We start from the raw sequence: 24,516 nt of genomic DNA, 5'->3' as shown, positions 1-24,516 counted from the left end.
AATGAATGGATAAAAAAGGATGCCGAAGTAACTCCATAATGACGTCAATTAAAAAAAAGTCTGAAGTCATGGCTTGTTACGTCTCCACAAGATGATAAGCAAATAACTTTTAAAATGCTTGTTTTCTGAATGGCAAATCGATCGGAGCTAGGCTATCCTAACATTGTAGCTGCTCCACAAACACTTAAAATAACATCATGTAGACATAAATACAGCAGTGACCTTGTTGTGTGGACCATAGACAGTCTCTGGTTTCTAAACATCATTTGGTCTGGACTCTGTTAGGCCTGGGCGATAAAACGTTAACTTTTCCCTGAGGTCGATAGAACGTCGATATAAGACATTCCTTCCATGTTTTGACAGACAAGACAAACAGCCAATTATAATGAGCACGGCGCTGTGCCGAAACCAATAATGTGGCTTGAACAGAGTTCCAGCTACGTCAAGTTAGGTTGACACAAACAACACAGAGCGGACGGAGGAGAAGCAGCCGGTAGCACACGTGCTAATGTTTACTACGACTGCAGCGGTGCACATCAGCAGAGTAAAAGAAAACAACGCTGGAGTGGAAACATTACATCAAGCGTGTCCGACACCCCGACGGACACAGCACAAAGCCCAAAAGATATGTTATCTTAAATATGGACAGTCAGGTCACAAATATTATTTACATTTCAAGGTTTGAACTGACATTAAAAAAGGAATCTAGGCTTCCAGTCACAAGACTTTATATGATAAAGTCTTTTATATGATATGTTATTAATTGTTTGAGTTTATGGTTGGATCTATTTTAATTAGGGGTAAGAATCTCTTGGCTCCTCACGATTCGATTATAATGTATCAAGATGCATCTTTGCTATGAACTTAAACTAGGAGTAAAACCAGAGACTGGCGGTGGAACAAACAACAAGGATGTTGCCGTATTTATGCCAAGACGACGTTATGTTCGTGTTTACGTAGCCGCTACCGTGTTAGCCTAGCTTAGCTCTGAGCGAGGCGTACGCCAAAACAAGGATTTTTTACGTTTTTTTCGTATCGTCTAATAGGACAGAGTTAACAAACCATGACTTCTGACTTCTTACTAATCGTTGCTACTTCGGCATACTCTTTATCTGTAAATTGTAATTAAATCACAACGTTGTTTTTGATGCAACCGCTGCTGTGAATGCAGCTCTATGAGACTCACCGATCCCCCTCTGGGTAAAGGTAGAAACTCAGACAGGACGCCGTTTAGGTCCCGGTGTGTCTGGACTTCCACAACATGTACAAAGCAGTAATAGTGTTTATTTCAGCCATGAATGATGAAACATTATGGGTGTAAATGCAGCGGGTGCCGGTCGGATTTCTCTCTCAGCCATCTCGGTTATGTGTAACGCCACAGACGGTTCGGACGCTGCATTTCCAAGTTCCGGATTTTGCGTTCCATAAAACTATACGGAATAAAAAATAATAAATTTTTGACATTTGATTCAGAATCGTCCATCACATCATGATGCATTTCAGAATCGATTCTTCCCCCACCCGTAATTTCAATCCATGATTATGAATTGTTTAGTATTTTAGTTTAGTTAAAACATTTGTTACATGATTGAAATAAACAAATACAAATGTAATTGAATTATTATCACTGTCCACTCACAGCATCAACACAATGCATGCCTGCATGAAAGTAATCGTTTAATCTGGCATATGGTATAGGCATACCGTCTGTTTTCATGAACAGCCAAGTTGGTTCATCACTTTAAATGTTGCCCTCGCAATGAATTGTGGGGCTGCGTTATCGCTTCTCCTTCATAAAGGAAGATCCGTTGTATCCTATGCTAAAGGAGATCTGAAAGTAAGCATTAAAGCACCTTTCTTTAACATTAAGAGAATTCAAACAGCTCTTATCATGGCAGCTACTTATTTACTTCCAGGTCATTTATTCAGTTAGAAACCTGCCGAAGCAAAACAAGACTCTTCCACTGCAGCCCAGGAGGAGAATCTCAATGCTGATAGGTTTTCTGGTGCGTTAATTTAGGAGATGAAGAGTGAGCAAACTGCTTGTATCAGCCTGCATCCATCAGGACTCTCTCTCTCTCTCTACTTGACATTACAGAGGACACTCCATCTTATTGATTGCCCAGCGGGTGTGTAGCTCCGTCAGCACACTGCAGCGCTTTAAACCATCCTGAACATTTGTCCAAACAGCTGCTGTTAAAATCCTGCAACCAACCCTGCAAATCCCATCAACCTAAAAAAAAGGTACTTAAACATACTGGAATCACTACATTTTGTTAAGAAACATTTTTTATGGCAACATAAAGAAGACATTTTTAGTGAACATCCTTTTTAGTGAAAAACAATAAAACAATCTGAAAGAACATGATCATAAAAGTCACCCCGAATCAATAAGGATGAATAAATAAATCTATTTTGCACCCTGTATTTTTTTAATCAGACTTTGTTTATCACTCCTCTTCCATCATTGACAGCTTTTTCAAGTGACACATATTTACATTATCCCAATAATGGAAATTCACCTCCATCAACGTATTTACATGGACTCATGTACTCAACAATCCCTGATTCAATTTCAATTTAGGCTGCATCAGGAGCATTTCTGATACTAGTATTGGTGTCTATTTAAAGACAGAGGCGTGGCTCATCAGTATAACTGAAGCTGTCATGGCTGTTATTAGACTATGGATATGGATATCCAAATGGCCTTGCTGTTATGATGATGTTAACATACAACAATGACTGGTATGAATGAGCATGATTCTGAACTCCTGTGGTGTATTGTTGAGTCATGATTGGACCTATATACCGGCCAGGCCAGCACCTTCAGTTTGGCTGTTGGCTGTTTCGTCAAGTCATCTTGCTAATTTAATGGTCTGCAAGCTCAACAGTTCAACTCTGTAAATAATGAACCTGAACAGTTCAATTCACAGCGTGCATGAACAAGAACTGGTAGTCGGAGGTGGAGCCATATTATGCAGGTTACACTGATTTCCAATGAGTCTTTCACAAAACAGGGCAGTGACTGAATGATATGTATAGTAACAGTGAAATAGGGATGGGATATCAGAGAACACTCACAATAAGTCGATCGTGGTGAATTTCTATTATCAGAAACAATCATTGTAAATATTGTCATGAAAACATCATGATCATTTTATTTAAGCTTTGATTGTTTTACACTAAAAAGGATGTTCATCAAAAAAAATTATGGCTTATCAGTGATGCAATAAAACTATTTTATTTCCTCAACAAAATGTCAAGTGATGATTAAGTGCCATTTAAAAAAAAGCAGATTTTGATGATAATGGGGATAATTCATTAAATTATTTGTTGTCCCATGCCGACAGTAAAACGGAAGTTAAAGCTACTTTAACTTCTGATTTAAATCAATTCCTTCACATTTGATTGGACAGCTAAAAAGCACATCCGACTGTATAACCCCGCCCACCGGAGGGGGAAACAATCAGCAACGCAATATGCAACCACGGTCTGAGACGCTGACAAAATGCCTGAAAACACCTGCTGCTCTGCTTCTCTGTTGGCAGCAGTTCGTCAGCTCAGGTGACTCCACTGAAATCCTCAGTCATCCAACACTGCAGCCATCACCGAGGGACCTGGGGGGTGCTTGAGGTAGAACGCTGTGCATGCTGGTCGGGGTGATGGCAGGTCACGTAGCTCTCAGCTCAGCAGAGCTCTCTTCCTGTCCGACCGGCTCGGCTCATTTCATCATCCTGTTGGTCTCCTCCTGCAGGGCAGACAGCTCAGCAATCCTACTGTCAACCCAGTCACCATGTAACACCACAGAGGTCTGCACTGGACTGCAGAGACTCCTATTAATGTAGACTTCACTGACATTAAACTCAACAGCTTGTTCATTTCTGTGATATTCATGCACTTTTTTTACACGTCTTTCTAGCGCAAATTAAACATGCATGAAAGTTCAAATGTTCCACCTCTCCGTGCCACTCATTAATGTCACACGCAATCAATAGAGCACTTTACTTCCCTCCTTTTTTGATGCAGAGAGAGACCCTTGTTTTTACTGAGCCTGGGGGAGTATGTAATGATTAATGGATTAATGCTTTTCTAGTCTTCTATCCACTCAAAGGACTTTACACAACATTCATAGCATAGACTGTATATAGAAGTGGATGTAGTCGTGGTGACATCACCCATTGGTTTGTGGACTACAGTTTTGATGCCTTGAGTTTTGGCATGTTGGCCGTTGGTATCTAGGATGTTTTGCAACCAGTGAACCAAAGTGACCGCATTTGGACTACTAAGGAGAACAAAGTTAGTGTCCATAATTCAAGATATATATAGAGTCCAAAATCCAAGTGACAAAGTCTGACAAAGTCAGTCTGTAGATAACTTAGACAAACACACATGCAACTATGCTGCCAGGTATATTTACTGATTGACAGTCAAATGTTTTATGCTCTAACCTTCACTGTGATTGGTTTAAAGCAGTCAAATGACAAACCACAAACAACCCCTTCCTCCTCTTGTTTAAGTTTTTCAATACTCAAACCAGCAATTTTCTTTCAACACCCGCCGCCGTTGCTGCTACTCTCCAAGTTCTGGTAACCACGATTGACCCTTGGCTAAGCCCCATTGCCCGCTGCTACGATGGAGCCCCTACTGTAACTAACTGCACTCCCTGAAGAAATAGATCACATTGATTTCAGAGAGAAGCAGACATGCATTTCAGGATTTCAAACAGGTTAAAAGATATAAAGATAGCTTCACTGGTTTTACTTAGAAATGTCATGTTTGAGACGTACATCTCCTTCCAACCTCTCTGGGTAACAAGGATCACTTTTACAACGTTTAACTAGGATCAGCTCCAAATCCTCAGAACCAGCCTGAACATGAAGAACATTTGACAGGAAAGGTCAGAGTCCATCTATAAACAATGTTGTGGTCTAGTAAAAAAAATATTCAGACTCACTGGTTGTATAGATAAGACAGCAAAAAACTCACACCCACAAAGCATAGTTAAAGGGACGGGCTCCGTGTCTGAAGATGGGTCTGGTGGGTTGCCACATCGCCGCAGGCTCCACCTCCTCCTCTTCCTCAGGCAGAGAGGACTAAGGGCACACTCACGAGGGCAATGTGATCTGCACCAGGCCTAGGCCCGATTGACTCTTGTACATAACTCACCCCATCGTAATATGACACATGCACGGCTTTACCTAGTTTCCAATAAGCCCCGTCTTATAGTCATCACGACAGACAACGTGACATGATAAGTTGAATAATGTGTGATAATGAGAGACGGCCTATCGATTAAAGCCTACGTCATGTCCATGTTGCGTACCTGTGCATGTGCTCATGCATGAATCGTACCGTACTGAAATCCACATTTTCCAATCGTGCCGGGCCGAGGAAGCGGACCGTTCTTAAGAAATCACACTAGTCAAACAATCCGGACTTTAGGGCGTGGTACGGTTGGTGTAGTGCGAGTACTAAGTGAGTACTTAGGAAGCAGCGAGGTCAAGACAAGAGTTGCATTCGATGGGTTTTTGTCCTTTGTGACAACAGCGGCATTACGCCAATGTGGTGGGGTTGTATCTTAAGCAGCACAGTGCAGCAGGAAAGGTGCTGTTAAAACCGCCGTAGAGGAAGAAAAGAGCGGTCTGTTTTTGCTGGACCAGCTGCATCGCAGCAAAGCTCCTGGTGACGTCTTGTGACCACAGAAAAAAATGAAATGATCTAAAGAAAATTATTTACAAACCAAACTTCTTTTCCCGGCCGCTCAATGTTTTAATATAGTTTCGTAAATCCTGCTGACATTTATAAATGCTGTTGCAAACGACAGTCTGCATTTGTAAAAGTGACTTTATGAACAACTACATGCAAGCCTAAACTACAACACCAGAATGGAAAGAAATAAAGAATTGTAAGCAAGCTTTTAACCCACTTTATTAAAGTTTAAGTTCAAACTTATCTGTAAAACCTGATATTAGTTCATTTCAATAGCCTACATTTGAGAACATGGCTGCCACATATACTACTGATAGCAGCAAATTGTTTAAATTAGGAAGTAAAATAATCCAAAAGTAATTATAAAAAGCTTTTGTAGAAGTGTGAGAGGGGACTACTATTAATTGATTTCATTATGTTTATATCTTTTTTAAATACTTTGCTACCATTGTGTAAATAATATTTTGCCAGCAGAAACATTTTGTCTGACAGTCTGTGTAGCATATCAGTATATCAGAGAAAACGATGAACCCAGAGCAGATCAGATGTTGTTAGTGGTCCTAGCAGAGAAGAAACTAACCTTAAAGCTGTCCCTTGTTATTAAATAAAAGTGTCAAACACGCACACACTAGACACACTAAATGACCCAGCGCCTCTGCATGGCGATGCCTTCAGTGGAGCAGCTTGAGACTTGTTTGATTCAACTGTGGCTCATCTTCACCCATCCACGGGAAAAAGCTCATCTTAAAGGACATGAATCAATATCAGATCACTCAAATAAAGAGTGATTTCAATCAGGAGATCGATATTTTTAAAACTTCCCTGAATAGCAGTGTGCTTTACTGCCTCACACCTCAGAGTTAGGGTAAGGCCAGATCAGATTCAAGGACAACAAAGAATAATAACTAAAAAAAAAATTGAATAGGGCTATTATGTTCGGCTGTCAGACACAGACAGATGAGCCCATACATCCCATGTGTCAGAGCATTTACTAGAAAAATGAAAATGTTGCCCATCCATGTGTTCATCCCTCATGTTATGTTATGCAGCTTACTTAAGGATTCAATGAAAATCACACACCGTTATGAAGAACATTCAGGCATTTAAACTAAACTATTACAACTCAGAGAAGTGTTTTTCTTCCTAGTAACACATGTTACAGACCTGCAGTCACTAGTTATGCAATCATGCCCAAAATGGTATTTTTGTACCTATGACAGTCACATAATAAGTAGCATGCTTTACATTTAACAACAAATCCTTAACTTCTGTATTAATTGTTCTGCAAGATACAAATAAAGTTGAACCCAGTAACCAGGTCAGGGGGATGTATATCATGTAGTTAGCCTGCATTGGCGTTAGCCACGTTACTGATCAGTGGTTGTCTGTTTACTTCGCGGGGACAATAAACAAAGCAACTGCTTAATATGCTAATAATCTGTGGGGGGTATACGATGGTTCATTGCACACGTTAAGAAACACAACATCATTGCAAAGACACCAATCCCACGGAGCTGGCTAACCTAGCTACCGTTAGCTGTATTCATCGCAAGGCTAGCTAACGCTGGCTGACTCGTCGGCCCTGGAGCTCACTGCCCTTTTAGCGCAAAGTTAACACGCACACTAATAACGTCTTGCAGCGGCGTTGGTTTAATACTATAAGCTTCAAGCGCACATAATATCGCTCACGTAAGATTGCAACATCGAATAATATGAAGGAAATTGGCACAACCTGTGCAGCTAGCCCCGAGGCCCGCCGTGGCCCGCTACGAAGCTAACGAGATCCATTATCGGACGCGGTGCTGCTACCCTCTGATGGGGAGATTTTGTGTGGTCCGTCTAACTTTGCGATAAACCAACCATTTTACAAGAACCACGCCGGCATTTGCAGCTGACACAATGGTGACAAGCAAGATCCCAAAACCCAAAGTATAACATTTTGCAGATCGTTTATATAACTGTTGACCTAACGTTCCATTTGTCGTGAGGACAATTACCGATGCGGCGCTTTCAGCCTCCCTGTCAAACCCTTAGATCCATTATCGGACAAGCGTTTCAATTTCATCTAAGACTTTTTTTCCCACCATTCGTTCAAGCTGTCGCAGCACGACAACAGTCGCATTCAACAAACGGAAATGACAGATTGGCCCAATCTTGTCAAGAGTTTCTAAAATGCTACTAAAGCTTGAAAATACGCTAAACATGCCAGTGTGGCTTTAAACGGGCGGTTAAACAGATATCAAACGGACACTGTAGCGTACATTAACGTTACTCATAAGTGTGACTTCCCGTTACACAACATTGAAAAACAATTGCTATTATGTTTAAAATTAATGTGGAGGTAGTGGTTAGAAAATGTTCAGTTAAAAGGAAACAAGCGGGTCAGACGGGGACGTGTCCGATGATGGACGCATGCCCCTTAGCTCCCCGGTCTCTCCAGACAAAGACAGCAGCTAGCCTGCTGAGCTAACCCCGGGATAGCTATTAGGCTATCCCGCGTTCAAAAAAAAAGTGGATCTCACTCCCACCAAGAGAGTCAACTTCAACATGTCCACTTACCCCGTTTGAAGTCCCTATCCGATCAATGTTCATGTACACTCCATAGGTTCCAATAATCCCAGTTAAAAACAGTTAAAACAAGCTCCCAAACTGGTGGATTGAACAGGCAAAGACCACTCAACGTGCTCTCAGTTCACTGGACCGCAGCCATCACACGGTCACATCCCGGAGAAAACGGGAAAACAGCGGGAAACACCGACATTTTGGAGTCAATTCTCCGGCCTGGATGAAGATAAACCTAATCCCGGGTATTCCATGACTGGATGTGATATTCCCAGAGTTCCCAGGTCAACGTTATCCCCGTCAACGGACACTCAGACAGCAACAGACAGACAAACAGCACTGTGGGGCTAAATGGCTGTTAGATACAATGCAAGCAAAACCCCGGAAAACTGGATCCTTGGAGTCACTGGACCTGGGCTCGCTGGATTACACGCACTCAATGGACCTGGATTCAATGGATTATTGGACTAGATTCATACCACCGCAGTGGAATCATAGAGGGAAATGTACTGATTGGCAGAGGGCATCTATTACCATATACATCCTAAATAAAACCTACTGTATATTATCAATACAATTAAAGAAGTCAACGCCAAATTCTTAGATATTGAAAACAGATATCATTTTCACAAAACAATGACTCTTTACCATATTTATTTTCACATTGTATCTCAAATTGTATCTCAAATAAGTACATATATATATATATATAGGTTACATGTGGTACATATGACAAAAAAAAATAACAAAAGATACCCTCAATTTCACTGGATTATTACATAAATTCAAAAAAGATACTGTAATATGAATCTCAGGCTTAAATAAACACTAAAATACAAAAAAAGTAATAAAACTGTCAAAGTGTACAGTGACCGCAACAATAGTATTTTGTATTGTTGAAGTCAATTTAATCTTTATTTAAATTCATATTTTTGTTGTTGAATGTTGAGTACATGTCTGCATGTTTTAATATTTTTGGGTGGAAAGTCTTTAGAATTACGCATTTTCACAGTCTTATACTTTAACAATCATAGAAAATGTGACTTTCTTGATGTGTTCCATTATCTTTTAAATTGACATCATAAAAGTATGTGTTTCCTTCCATCGACTATATTTCCTCCAAATGAAGGTCCCATGTGGTCCACCAGAAAGGAGCTGACTTATCCTCTCTACAGTCGTCGGCCTCCATAGTATTTAAATGAGTCACAAATATAACGTTATTTATTGACAAAAAACAGTCCTCGTACAGGGAAAGGGTCTCTAACTGAACTGCAATGGTTTAGGTTGTTAAAGGTTTAAGATCTGGCCAGAAGTTTAGTTTAAAACATGACAATGTGAAGGGGTTCCAGTGTTGACCTCATGTGAAAGAAATCTACAAATTGTGTTGCAGAGATATCTACTGACAGGAGCATGCTAACCAGCTGGCCCCTCCATGGTAATGCCACTTGTACCAGGAGGGGCGACAGTGAGTCACTGGGGCTTCAGTCTGTCCTCAGTCCAGCATAAGAGGACCTAAAAGTCGAGCTGCCCGACAGCTTCTCAGTCACGTATACGCCCCGGTTAGTGTCAACACAAAGATGGCATGCTCTGGACACGTGACTGGGATGATATGAACATTTCACGTCACAATTATCTCAGCTATAATAATTGCAATTCACATTATTATCCAGACAATCATCAATGCTTATTAAATGTCACACACACTGGTATCCAGCGGCGGCCTGGCATCATTCATTCATTTAATTAATTTATTTGTATTTATTAATTACCTTCATTGCATTATTAAACATGTGTGGTCAAAACATAGCTTGCAATGCTTTAAGAAGCATCTTGCAATGTAATTAGATATTTTGGTCTGTGGAAGAAGTGCAGAGCCTGGAGGCTTCCAGCCTCATGAATTAAGGGTCAGATGAGATTTCGGGCGGCGGCGCCAAACGTCCCAAATCTCACCAAAAGTGAGATTTCATAAACGACAGTTGCTGACAGTTTAGTCTGACAACAAAAGGGGATTAGTAGCGTGTAACTCATCTAGAGATCACATTACAACATCTGCCGGGAGCTGTGACTTTAGAAATTACATTTAGTACAATGATTGAAATGTAAACTCAACTCAGTAGGCATATAATAGGAGATTGGCTTTTTGTCAACCTGGGAAATTATGAGTTTGGGGATTTTCCAGGAAATTATTGGATTGGGGATGGAGTTGACTGAGAAGTTACAGCTAAGAAAGATAATATCATATGAAATTGTGTGGTTGTGTGTACTATTTCTTGCAAAAGACTTGACGATATTATCCCATTACTTTAACCCTCATAGCTGACCTGTGATCTCTAACTATTGCTTTAATTCATGATAACTTACTACAGTGCGTCCACTGAATCATGACTGAAATCTAGAATTGGAAGAAGCTCTGGTAACATTGATTCCTACATAAGCAACATCATTTAATCCAGTCAGTCCACTATTTCTCTAACATGAAGAGCAAGTATTATTATTAATTATTAAAATCATTCATCTTTGAAAATGTTGTATTAATCAGATCAGGGTATGAATTGTTCTAGAACAATTGTTCTGGGCCCCTGAAAGGAATCTCACCAGCAGCCACTCCTCATAACACAAACAAAGCAACCTTTGATTTCATTAGTCAAGCATGTATATTAGTACACACACTGCCATGTACTAATGTGTATTTGAAGTAGTATAATATACACTTTAAAATGTAAGTTGTTCCAAATTGCAAAGTTAACTAATCATTAAAACACACATACAGTATCCTGATGATTAGTGTGTCTGCAAGTACTCTCAAGTACACTTAAATATGTATTAGTATATTATTTTGCACCAGGGAAACCTCAGCTCAGACAAACATCAATAAATACGGAACATAAAACAATGGTCCAATCCTGCTTTCATTACCTCAGAAACATTTCAAGTATCAGTCTTTCTGCCAGCGACCTGCAGTCATTATCCTCGCCGTGAGTCATCGATGGGCTCCTCTCCAGCCTCCAGCCCATCCACAACTCAGCTGCTGGGAGTTTGACTCAGACGAAGAAACATGGCCATATTTCACCGAGCCTGGCTTCCTTCCCCTGCCTACCTGCAGCGTTTCAAAGGGATTTATAGATATTACAGATTCCTTACAAAAGCACTGAGAGGCCTCGCCCCAGTTTTATCAGATCTCTTATTGTCCTTCACTTAATGCATCGTTCCCGGTTGTTCAAGGTCCAGATTCCTACACGAAGATGAGGCTCTGCAGTCAGGGCCCACTTTCCTGTTTTAAATGTGTCCGCTACGCTTTGCAACTGTGCTATGAATAGACTTTATTATTCTTAATATTATTTAAGTTGTTATTACTATTGTCATCATCATCATTATGAATACTATATTTACTGTTATCATTATGATTATGCTCAGTGCTAATACTGCAATACTTATTATTATTATTGTTGTAATTACTATGATTGTTATTATAAAAGGATATGATGCAGCCTGTTTCACGCCGTCCTGAAGTCACTTCTCCACCTCGTTCAGACAAACGAGTTTCTGAGGAGGCAGGATTTCATGCAGGCAGGGTGACGGCGTTTTGATAGATGGGTGGGATTGTGTTTGTAACTGGTTGTCCTGACTTGACTGGACTTGCTGGACTGGACAACTGGTTTCTCTGAAAGGTACTGGTCTGAGATTTGAATGGTATTTTTTTCTCAGCTGAAGATGGAAGGAACATCAAGTCCTAATGCTGTTTATTCTTTCCGACTCCAACACACACACACACACACACACACACACACACACACACACACACACACACACTGTTAATGTAGGGATTCCAGAATGGTTACCCCGGCAACAACATGTTACATTTGACATTGTTATCTCCCTCTCCGTCCTTCTTACCCCCTTCAATCCCAAACCTACATGTTGAAGTGATGGAGAGCTAATAAAGGTGTAATAACAGTAGTAATACATAGTCATAAAGGGGCAGTAAGGCTGTATTCACATCGTCTTGTCGTTGTGACACTGAGATGTTTTTGCCAACGATAATTGGATGGATTGTGTTCATCATGCACTAAGACTCATAAGCATGGTCCCCGTAGTCCTAGGTGAGTACTGGAGAATCCTCAGAGTCCTAGTGGCTTACAGGTAATATAGGGTCCCCAGATGAGATACTGGAGGGTCCTAAGGGTCCTAGTAGCTTACAGGTAATAGAGAGTCCCCAGTTGAGCAGGTACTGGAGGGTCCTAAGGGTCCTAGTGGCATGCGTGTCCAGATCTCAGGGTCCTGGAGGTTTACAGGCCCTGAAGAGTTCTGAGTGTGATATAAATACTTTTACTATAACAGAGATTTATAAGTATGTAGTATAAGTCATTATTACGGTAACAGAGTATTTTTACTATGTGATATTACTACTGTAAGGACAGTATCGGGTCTGACTTCTTCGTCCACCTCTGTATGTGCCTGTCTTTTGTGTTTGTCCTCTCTTCTCTGATGAAAACAGTGTCTCGTTGTCTGTTTGGACAATTCAACGCTGCAGGTCAACCAATCAAGCTTCACGCCGTCGCCCCATTAACCCTTGTATGGTCTTCACTTTTGGGAGCCTCTGGTATCCCTCGGGTGAAATTGACCCGTGACATATTTGGGGTATTAAAAACAATTCTGATACAAAAACCATATTGTAGAGATAACATATATATTTGATAATTACAATCAGTCTCTAGAACACAATTAACAATGGAAGTGTGATTCGTTTTTTGGATATAAGTCAGAATTGATGTTAAAAATCCATAATACTCAAAACTTGGGTGTCATAAATCATGCTTGTCTTGAAAAAAAAATGAGACAATGTTTTCATTGTCTCATGTCATTGTTTGTCATGAATTGCATTCATATGTCTGCGGGGCTCTTCCAGAGGCTCTCGGGCTGCTCCAGCGGCTGCTTGTGGTGTTCCTCGTGGTGCATATTCCGACGGAAAGCCACCTTCAAATTCACATTCAGAATACTCTGGATTGATATCTAAATTATCTTCACATTGGGAGACATCTTCCACTTCCGCATCACTGTGTGCCTGACTCTAAAGCTCTAATGCCCTCCGAGAACTAAATCAGTGGGTCAAACTGTGATGTAGAGGTAGTTATCTCCTTTGTCCCACCACCTTGATGTGCAGGTGTGAGGCATATAGTGGGACAAAGATGTGTAGCACGTTATGGAGTTACATTATGGAATAACATGCTAAACAAGGGGTTTGCACGCGGACATGACAGGGTAAAGAGTGCAGGGAAGTGAGAGCAAACAGTCTGTGTGTGTGTGTGTGTGTGTGTGTGTGTGTGTGCGTCTGTGTGTGTGCATGTCTGAGTGTGTGGGCATGTTTCTGTGTGTCTCTGTGTATTTGGGTCAAATTGAACCGAATACCATATGAAGGATCAAGATATGAAAGATTTGACGCCTTCAAACCAAAACAGCACAACTTTCCGACCGCCACACTTCCTATGACGACACTCCACGGCTCTCCCGCCATATTTAACACATTCTGTCCCACAAATATTAATTTTACACTACGACATCTTTGAGCGAGTGTCTGCTTTCACCAAATGTGGGTTTTCCCACCAGTCCTCGTGAACTGATGTGATTGATCCCCTATCGATTCAACAAACTCTCTTCATTTCATTGAAGTAACGTCTCCGTCTCAGTCTTGGTGTTGGTCTTGGTCTTGGTCTCGGTCTTGGTCTCTGTTGTTCTCTGTCTCCGTCTGTTGAGGAAAATAAGCAGACTTTAAAATAAATGTATTCCCCACGGCATTGCATCACAACAAGAGAAGAGAAAACACACCCAAAACATGCTTAATTAATCCTGCGCGCGCGCACACACACACACACACACACACACACACACACACACAAACACACACACACACACACACACACACACACAAACAAACACACACACACACACACAAACACACACACACACACACACACACACACACACACACAAACACACACACACACACACAAACACACACACACACACACAAACACACACACACACACACACACACACACAAAGACACACACACACAAACACACACACAAACACACACACACACACACACAAAGACACACACACACACAAACAAACACACGCGCACACACACACACACACACACACACACAGCTGAAATCAAAGGACATGGTGTCCTCGGTGCAGTGTTGAACTGCATATTGAACTGTTCTTTGAAATCTGCCTCTGGAGTCCAGTTCCTTCTGTATTCAAAGGAGAATTATTGTGGGTTTAATATTCTACTCATTTCCAACAGCTTGATAATTTAGCTCCAATTACATTTAGACAAGTGGAACAGAAGCCAACACTCAGACAACCAGGTTGACATGAGACACAGCACTTCAGCTCTGTTATTAGATGAGCATCATGATGAGTTTTGATGATCAGAGCTTAATGCTGGTTCATGACACATTATACAGACCATCATTGAACATCTGACACAAACTGATGTGTGTCAACACACTGATGGCAGTCAAAGCTACACACAATGTTCCAACTAATACGAGTTTCACTTGGAAACCTGCACCGGTTTTATTGACCACCAGGGGGCAGCACGGCACACTGTAAACACAACATTGACACACACGTCCTCCAAATGAAATGACAAAATACTTCATTCCATCTCTTTCTAGTCGGGGGGTTTAGCTCAGGAGGTAGAGCGGGTTGGCTGGCAGCTGCAAGATTACCGGTTCGATCCCCGGCTCCTCCTAGCTGAGTGCCTGTGTCCCTGAGCAAGGCACCTCACCCTAATTGCTCCTGACAAGCTGGCTGTCGCCCTGCGTGGTTGACTCCGCCGTCAGTGTGTGAATGTGTGAGTGAATGGGTGAATGTCTGTCATTACTGTAAAGTGCTTTGGATAAAAGCACTATATAATTGAGGCCATTTAGTCATGTTGAGAAATTATTTTTAGTTATAGTTTAGTTTTCGACAATTTCTTTGTAGTTTCGGGCCCCTGGTTAAAACTGTCTCTCACTGATCAACAACAGCAAATGAAATACTAAAAACTAAAGTAGCGGTGACAATGCAGACATTGCAGACTAATGTTAACAATTGATTAATGATTTTATAATGAAACAACATTTTTTGAAGCAACATCTTTTATCAACAGCTTCTTCCTCAACCTTCCCATTCAATTATTTAAATCTCTGCCACAAATGTGTTTATTTTCAAGCTGACAATCAAAACATCAAACATGTTGTTGCTTGGAATGTCTCGCCTTTACAGAAAAACATCAGCACCTGCTGATATGGAGGCACTCTCTCTTGTTAAGCAGCCCACTCTGTCTCAAGCACCAGCGTTCTTCCTGTAAAAACAGCCACTTGTTACACATATTTCCCTGTGAACCGGCCCGTCCCACCTGAATAATGGTGTCGTCTTGGATGTGAGACTGAAGTCACTGTGAAATAGATGACTGAGGTTTTGGTTTCACAGCAGCAACACCTGCCAAGAAACACGTCTCCAGAGCGAGACGCTTCACTCCTTCAGTTCAACTGGAGCCGACGGCTTCAGTTGCTCGTTCCTCGTCATTATTTCCATTTCTGGGCCGCAGCCTCCGTGGGGAGACGGTGTGGACGACGAGTCACTTCTGTCAACAAGTCCAGGTCCTGTTGTGTGTACAGCTCATTTACTCTGCAGGAGACCTGCTGCCATGTAAACACAAGACTTTCAGAGGAGAAACTGCAGCCAGTTTGAATTCACAACATACCACCCATCCAAATAATATAAATCAGGTGCTCCAATCACTTCCATGGCCACAGGTGTATAAAAGCAGCACTTAGGCATGCAGACTGTTTCTACAAACATGTGAAAGAATGGGTCGCTCTCAGGAGCTCAGTGAATTCCAGCGTGGTCCTGTGATAGGATGCCACCTGTGCAACAAGTCCAGTCATGAAATGTCCTCACTCCTAAATATTCCAGTCAACTGTCAGTGGGATTATAACAAAGTGGAAGCGATTGGGAACGACAGCAACTCAGCCAAGAAGTGGTAGACCACGTAAAATGATGGAGCGGGGTCAGCGCATGCTGAGGAACATACTGCACAGAGGTCAACAACTTTGGTGTGGGGGTGTTTTTCAGGAGCTGGGCCCCTTAGTTCCAGTGAAAGGAACTCTGAATGCTTCAGCATACCAAGAAATGTTGGACAATTCCATGCTCCCAACTTTGTGGAACAGTTTGGGGACGGCCCCTTCCTGTTCCAACATGACTGTGCACCAGAGCACAAAGCAAGGTCCATAAAGACATGGAGGAGAGAGTTGTGTGGCTGGTGATCGATTTGGACAAATGCATCTGCTAAATGCCCTAAATGTAAATGTAAATATTTAACCAAAGTAACTGTACACAGACGCCAAACGTATGAAGAATCTAAATGGTACATTTACTCTACTGTACTTAGAACAGTCTCACAGCAGTTTGTGAAATAGTTGTGAAATTAAAATACTGATTTGTGTACATCAACACCAATTTTTTATTTTTTTCGTGAAGCATGAAGCCTCAATTGATATGACATTATTCTACTAAACAAAAGTTAGCTTAAGACAACAAAACCTCTTAGAAAAGAAACATGTCACTTCACTTTGGGACACCGACCTTTTGGTTGAAACTCCTGTGTTGTTGGGAGAGCGAAATTATTCTTATCTCCATCCATCCATCCATTGTCTACCGCTTATCCTGTATTCAGGGTCGCGGGGGGGCTGGAGCCGATCCCAGCTGTCATTGGGCGAAGGCGGGGTTCACCCTGGACAGGACGCCAGTCTATCACAGGGCCAACATGTAGAGACAAACAACCATTCACAGTCACATTCACACCTACGGGCAATTTAGAGTCACCAATGAACCTATCCCCATCCTGCATGTCTTTGGACTGTGGGAGGAAGCCGGAGAACCCGGAGAGAACCCACGCTTACACAGGGAGAACATGCAAACTCCACACAGAAGGAACCCGGGCCGACCCGGGGATCGAACCCCGTACCCTCTTGCTGTGAGGCGAGAGTGCTACCCACTACACCACCATGCAGCCCTATTCTTATATCAATATTCAGAAAATCAAATGATGCAAAACATGAACATTGCATGTGATGTTTTTGCATAATCTACATATTGTAAGTAGATTGATGTGTGTGTGTTTACAGGCCTGGGGGGTTATCGTCATGGAGATGAACATCTCTTTATCTCAGCCAGCTTAGGTTCCTATTAATTATTACTGAGCAGAGGAGGCACACACACACACACACACACACACACACCTCCTGCCATGTTAGACTGATGAATGAATAAGTGTGAGGTGACCATCAGAGCAGCAGCATGCACCGGTCCTATCAGCCGCTAAAGCCAGTCACCAACCGCTTCCTGCAGCAACGATGGGACCACCAGGACTACGACAATCATCGCAGGAAGGTATGGTCGAGGGGACAGGAAGGTATGGTCGAGGGGACAGTAAGGTATGGTCGAGGGGACATAAAGGTCGTTGAGAGGACACGAAGGTATGGTCGAGAGGACAGGAAGGTATGGTCGAGGGACAGGAAGGTATGGTCAAGAGGACAGGAAGGTATGGTCGAGGGGACATAAAGGTTGTTGAGAGGACACGAAGGTATGGTCGAGAGGACAGGAAGGTATGGTCGAGGGACAGGAAGGTATGGTCAAGAGGACAGGAAGGTATGGTCGAGAGGACAGGAAGGTATGGTCGAGAGGACAGGAAGGTATGGTCGAGGGGACAGTAAGGTATGTTCGCGGGGACAGAAAGGTATGGTCGAGGGGACATAAAGGTCGTTGAGAGGACAGGAAGGTATGGTCGAGAGGACAGGAAGTTATGGTCGAGGGGACAGTAAGGTATGGTCGAGGGGACAGTAAGGTATGGTCGAGGGGACATAAAGGTCGTTGAGAGGACAGGAAGGTATGGTCGAGAGGACAGGAAGGTATGGTCGAGGGACAGGAAGGTATGGTCAAGAGGACAGGAAGGTATGGTCGAGAGGACAGGAAGGTATGGTCGAGAGGACAGGAAGGTATGGTCGAGAGGACAGGAAGGTATGGTCGAGGGGACAGTAAGGTATGTTCGCGGGGACAGGAAGGTATGGTCGAGGGGACATAAAGGTCGTTGAGAGGATAGGAAGGTATGGTCGAGAGGACAGGAAGGTATGGTCGAGAGGACAGGAAGGTATGGTCGAGGGACAGGAAGGTATGGTCAAGGGGACATGAAGGTTAGGTCGCGGGGACAGGAAGGTATGGTCGAGGGACAGGAAGGTTTGGTCAAGGGGACGTGAAGGTTTGGTCGTGGGGACAGGAAGGTATGGTCGAGGGACAGGAAGGTTTGGTCAAGGGGACATGAAGGTTTGGTCAAGGGGACATGAAGGTTTGGTCGTGGGGACACGAAAGTATGATCGAGGGACAGGAAGGTTTGGTCGAGGGGACATGACGGTCGTCGAGAGGACAGGAAGGTATGGTCGAGGGGACAGGAAGGTATGGTAGTTTGGCTAGTTCGACCATGTCCTCATCGCGCCTGTTTTTACCTGTCCAGGTGAGCTCTGCCTTGCCAGTAGTGGACAACAAGGGTGTGAGGACTGCACCTCACGTCCAGCTCAAACTAAAAAAAATACAGGTCAGTGGACACGCACACGCAGCAGCCTGAAACGTCCCTGGTCTCAGTTTTCATTTCTAGTCTCTGTGATTCAGCTGCAGGAAGAGCGTCTGTCCATCATCGACAGAGACAACCGTCTCCTGGCATCCAAACTGGCTGACATTGTTTGCTCTAAAGGTCTAGTGGACCACCGGAACCAGTACCACCTGAGGAGGTGAGAACCTAAATAGCCATGACATGTTACGTCCTTGTCTACACTGTGTTGTGCCCTGTGACATCATGCTATGTCCTATTATGTCATGTCTCATCTCCTTCGATGACATGTTATGTTTTTTCCTCCCATGTCATCTGCTGCCCTGTCATGTTATGTCATATGTCATGTCTTCTTATGTCATGTCATGTGATGACAGGACCTGTCATTTCCTGTTATGTAATGTCCTGCTATAACCTGTTATGACATATTGGGCCCTAGTTTCGTGGTGCAGCGGCGCAGGGTGGCGGAGCCGGCGCAATGAAAGTTTCGACCCGCGCAGCCTTGCGCACGGTCAGTTTGGCAGTTTGGTGGATCGCCTGCGCCAAGATGGGTGTGGCGGCGCAGCAGGGGGAGGCGTCACAGATTCAGCTTGGCGCAGCGGAAGTTTCGTGGCAAAAAGCCTCGCCGAGACTGCACCAAGGCAAATCACAGCTGGCAGAGTGGCAGTTTGGCTCACCGGCGCGCAGTACGCACACATCACCAAGACCTCACAGGCAGGTTTCCACAGTTCCAGGCACATTTAAATGCAATAAACAATCACAACAAACACTAGTTAATGCAACTAATTGAATCAACACGTGAATTTATATCTATATAGATTGTCCCGTCACATCTGACGTCAGATCAAAGGCGGATGGCACGCGTAACGGAAACTCAGCCTGACTGAATTAACACAGCTGAAACTTCCTCTGGCACTAAAACATCAGTTTCATCCTGGGAAAAGTTTGGCCGTCTGGCGCTGCTGCTGCTGTCTTCTGTCTAGCGCCCCCGCTAGCCATTTTGGTGCCCTAAGCAGAATTCCTTTATGATGCCCCCCCGCTACCTGAAAAACAGTGATTTAGGTGCGCGCAGGTGGTGGAGTGGTTAGAGCTCATGGCATGTATGTTACACGTACGCATACGCCGCCGACCCCTTGTGAAGTCCAGGCAGACACACCCTGTCGCCACGGCGCAGGTGCGCTGCGCCCCGACTACGCCTGGTGTTCAAAACCAGGGCCCATTATGTCATGCCCTGTCCTCTCATCACCTCGTTATGTCCTGATGAGTCATCACTTCTGTCACATCCTGTTATATCATGTCTTGTTATGTAACATCATGACCTGCTGTGTCACTATCTTGTTTGGTCACGTCACGTCATGTATATGTTATGACATGAAATATTATGTCATATCAATGTCATGATGATGATCTCCAACTGCAGCCCTGGCCGCCAGAATAAAACAACACTAACACACTAAGCATATACTTAGCAGTATATTCCACAGGGCTGAAGTTCATTCAAACTCTTTGTGTGCTCTCCGGGGACCTTCACAGAGTTTCCCTTTTCCCACTGAGGTCTTTAACGTTGCTACGACGATGCAGTCCTCCTGGTTGGGCCTTTAATAATTGATGTGACCAGTCCTGCTCTCTTACGCTGTTGAATTATTGATCTGGATGTGGATGTGTGATGGTGGTGACAGGCTCTGGTATTTATCTGCGCTCACACTGAGCTGAAAAATCTTTAATGCTGACAGGAGCTATAAAGCTTCTCTGAAACATTTTATTCTGGGACTGAGAGAGACAGGTAATTTAGTGACCTCAAAGTTGATGTGTTGAAATTGTCAGCAAACTGCTATTTTTCTTGTCTTTGTGATTCATGTAAGTGAATATTACTTTTGTGAGAGAATATTTCAATTACATAAGATACATCAGCACAGGTCAAATTTTATTTCCTCTGCTGGGGGGGAATAAATAATGTACACAATAGCAGTGGAAGATATGTCAGAGTTTTGAAAGAACATTTTCTAAACAGAAACAACACTACAGAGTCATTCATTTGACGACACGCCACAGAATCAGGCCTTACATATTTGACCCATAGGTTCAGAATGAGCACATTTTTTGAAGATAAAGAAAAAAAGTCATCCTTTCAATCTTTCAGTTTCACAGGGTTCAGGAAGTAACCAGCGCCTTGTGAGTGCTTTCTTACAAGCTTAATGCCATTAACATGCTAGACATATGTATCAGGATGCCTTCCTTAAAAATCAATATTTCCTATAAATAATATGGAACATTTCAGGGGCAGATCAATGTCCTTTAATTCTTTAAAAAACTCTCAATTTCAAAATAATTTACCTGCGAGCTGGAGCCGAAGTCGGGGCTGCAGCTGGTCTGAGCGGCGTGCGAGGGCCAAACTGGGCTATACCATTTCAGGGAAGCAGGGGGGGGGGGGGGGGGGGGGGGGGGACTGTTTTTATATATTAGGCAAAAACAGTTAATTTGCACAAATTGAGTGATGGGTACACATTTTTCAACAAAAAACTACGGGCCTGTTATGTGTGAGAATATGTGATCTGACAGGGGCGGACCACTTGTTCTGGATAGAATAACAAAATGCATCCACATTTCTTTGTCTGCTGTAGCCAGATAAAAGTATCAAAACAAAGTTGAAATGTATCAGATTACAGGAAATGACGTCATCTACTCTGTTAAAATGTTGACAGATACGTGTTTCTTCTTGTGCACATGGGTCCAACTGTATGTTTTTACAGATATGGAATGACAAATAGACTTGAACCTTGAACATGTGGCACCCAAAATATTCACTCTTTTTTTAGCTCCGCTTTTGGTCTTCCCCACTAAATATACAGTAAATATCTGTCTGTTTATCTGCTTAATGCTCCACTATGTTCACCAGAAAAAGATAATTTAATGTTTTTAAATGTATGTATATGCTAGGTAAGCGTTTATGTGAGTTTGAATAATTAATAGCCCTTTAAACTATATGGTTTTCTATGAAAGTGTTTTTTCCATAAATGTTTGCATTTCTGCATCTGGTGTTCCTTCCTCAGCCTGAATGCTGACAAGAGGAGGGAGGAGCTTCTACAGGTCAGTCTTCAGAACCAGGCCATCTACCAGCGAATCACGGCTCGCCAGTCGGAATACCGCCGCCAGCTGTGGTTGGATGACTGGGAGAGGGCAAGGCGTTGGCATGACGACATTTCCCGATACCCTGGAATGCTTGGAGAGAAAGTGAGCAGAACAAACTGCACAAAAAGACATTTGAGATGCATGATGGATAAAAGGAGTTGTGAACCTCCAGTAAAAACCCAGCAGATGTAATCCACCAAACAACACATTTGAGAACTGATTCTCCTCCTGCTCAGTTTTCTTCACAGCTGAGATAAGAGTGCATTGAATGGATTCTGAAAAGGCTTCCACAGATTCATAAACAGAGAATGAATGTCCAACCACAGCGCTGCTCCTCCTCCTGCAGCCTGATTGTTATGCATCAGCGATAATAATGCATCATGTATTCTGTGCTGCACGTTTGTGTCTGCAGAGGTCACGCAGGAAGGTGAAGTTCGCCGCCGCGGAGGGCAGCGAGGGCTCAACGAGCTGCAGCAACACCAACGCACACAGAGGAACCTGAACGCCTCCCCGTTTAGACAAACTGTCCTCAGCTAACTACTTCAATAAAAACACAATTTGACTCAAAACCATATGATTCCATCATTCACGTTCCCCTCAGCAGGATCAATAACGTTGGCGAACTTCTGACTTTTCACGTAGCGCCATCATCAGGTCATCATTTGAATATGTCCAATACATGATGACCAAACACGCCACTTCCTCTTTGTGTCAACGATGATGTCGAGGGTTTATACAGCACTTTTCTAGTCTTTTCGAAAAAGTCAGTGTTTACAGCACATGTCAACATTCACCCATTCACACACATTCACACACATTCACACACATTCACACACATTCACACACTCATGTCAGAGGCTGCCATGCAAGGTGCCCCCCCCCCCCCCAGTCTGTGTGTCCTCTCCACTCTTGCAGGGACAAGAAAGTTACAGTTGAATCTGATGGTGTTTGACAGCATTGGGAAAGTTTCACAGTTACTCCTAACTTTTCTGGCCCTTTTTTTTAAAATGAAGTTCTTTCTTCCCCAGCATATCTCATATCTCATATGACCTTTAAGTGAAATGATGAGAAATGTCAAACTTTAAATTGATCGTTTTTGCATTAAAATAAGTTTCAGACACCCCCCCTCATATCCTCTGCTGATTTGTCCACCAGGTGGCAGTAACTACATGTGCGTGTTTTTTTTAAAGGGGTAGGTTTGACTCACTGTTTATTGAAGTTTATCCAACTCTGAAGTGTTTGTATTATTTTTCTATTTATTTAATAGAATGTACATTACAAGACAGGGAGTAAATGGAACAAAAATCGATACAAACAGCAAAAGTGGAGATGAAGCTTGAAAACATTCATACCGGTACATATTATGATAAATCATAAGGGAGAACATGAAAAATAGGAGAGAAAAAACTATTAAAAGTAAAAAATGTAAATATAGAGGAAGAGCACGAAAGAGCAAAGTAATGAGACATTAAAAACGGTAGAGGTTAGAGACAGATGATTAATGACGGGGCAGAACGTATTTTAGTGGCTCTGTTTGCTTAGAAATGAGCTTCTTCTTGGTTTCTACGATCAGAATCTCTTTCAACAAAGACGAAGAGAACAGTTATCAGCAGTACTCCCCTCTGTTACTGCAGAGTATGTGACAAGTAAAAGTCCTGTTCGGTTTTATCATAATATACTTAAAGTACCAAAACTAAAAGTACTCAAAACATTCTTTCATTGTGTTATAGTTACTGATTATAAAATGAATGTGTGCATCATTTTAATGTTGCTGCTGCTAATATAACTTTACTGTATATACTGCTGAGTAGATAGGGAATTTCACTAAGGGATTAATAATGTTTAATGATGTCTTATTAAATATTAGACTATTAAGGTTTTGTTCATGTGTTTCTTTGTTTATATTGGATTGATGTCTCCTGATTAGTTAGTTTTCCTGATGATTTCTTTCCCAGTTTTTGTCTTCATTTTTTTTATGTTAGAATAGTTCTTTTTTGTTTCTCTTTCTTTTTTGCTATTGTTTTTCTTCTGAATATGATGTTGATTATATTTTATTGAATAATTATTGTTATTATTATTATTTTAATCTGAATGTGTAAAGAAACGAAAAGCTCAGTAAAAGTTATGAAGGTACCTAAAAGTTGTTAGGGTGGCAGCAACATTAACGTGATTTCTATCAGAGTACTTCTACGCTGTTGTAGTAGTACTTTTATTGAAGATCTGAATAGACCACCACTGATTTATTTTATATATATAATACTTTAATATTTTATAATAAATCGTTATTTAATCACTAATCTGTGTTGAATGAATGCTGATTTTCCTTGAAGCATCATTGAAGCTGGTGAAATATTTAGTTACTACAAGATGTACCAGTAGAAGTAAATAAAACCTGCAGCCAGTAATAAACAAGAATCTAGTCAGAGCTGCTCTGAGACCAGTACGTGGAGTGGAAAAGC

At 42.3% G+C, this 24,516-nt stretch overlaps 2 protein-coding genes across 3 annotated transcripts in view; one reads left to right on the top strand and one right to left on the bottom strand.

Annotated features, from left to right (window-relative positions):
* Positions 1 to 8,638, bottom strand: part of znf609a (zinc finger protein 609a) — a 78,817-nt gene extending 70,179 nt beyond the window's left edge. For both annotated transcript variants that reach the window (XM_084018382.1, XM_084018381.1), the window contains exon 1: positions 8,269 to 8,638. The gene's annotated coding sequence lies outside the window, so the exon portion shown is untranslated. The remainder of the gene's footprint in view (positions 1 to 8,268) is intronic.
* Positions 8,639 to 17,594: 8,956 nt separating this feature from the next.
* Positions 17,595 to 22,650, top strand: LOC311018345 (sperm axonemal maintenance protein CFAP97D1). The gene is made up of 5 exons (XM_084017265.1): positions 17,595 to 17,718; positions 18,836 to 18,916; positions 18,991 to 19,109; positions 21,979 to 22,159; positions 22,470 to 22,650. The coding sequence occupies exons 1-5, from the start codon at positions 17,626 to 17,628 to the stop codon at positions 22,557 to 22,559; spliced, it is 564 nt and encodes a 187-aa protein (XP_083873391.1). The 5' UTR covers positions 17,595 to 17,625; the 3' UTR covers positions 22,560 to 22,650.
* The last annotated feature ends 1,866 nt before the right edge of the window (positions 22,651 to 24,516 follow it).

This window comes from Eutrigla gurnardus, assembly GCF_963514095.1.
Source record: "Eutrigla gurnardus genome assembly, chromosome: 9".
Taxonomy (NCBI): Eukaryota; Metazoa; Chordata; class Actinopteri; order Perciformes; family Triglidae; genus Eutrigla; species Eutrigla gurnardus.
This window is presented reverse-complemented; position numbering and strand designations above follow the sequence as displayed.

What these genes read in the sequence shown, in the direction of transcription:
- LOC311018345 (XM_084017265.1), top strand. Translation starts at nt 17,626, where the DNA reads ATGCACCGGTCCTATCAGCCGCTAAAGCCAGTCACCAACCGCTTCCTG. An exon ending in ACGACAATCATCGCAGGAAG is followed by an intron (nt 17,719 to 18,835) that starts GTATGGTCGAGG and finishes TTACCTGTCCAG; the next exon opens with GTGAGCTCTGCCTTGCCAGT. An exon ending in CTGGAATGCTTGGAGAGAAA is followed by an intron (nt 22,160 to 22,469) that starts GTGAGCAGAACA and finishes TTGTGTCTGCAG; the next exon opens with AGGTCACGCAGGAAGGTGAA.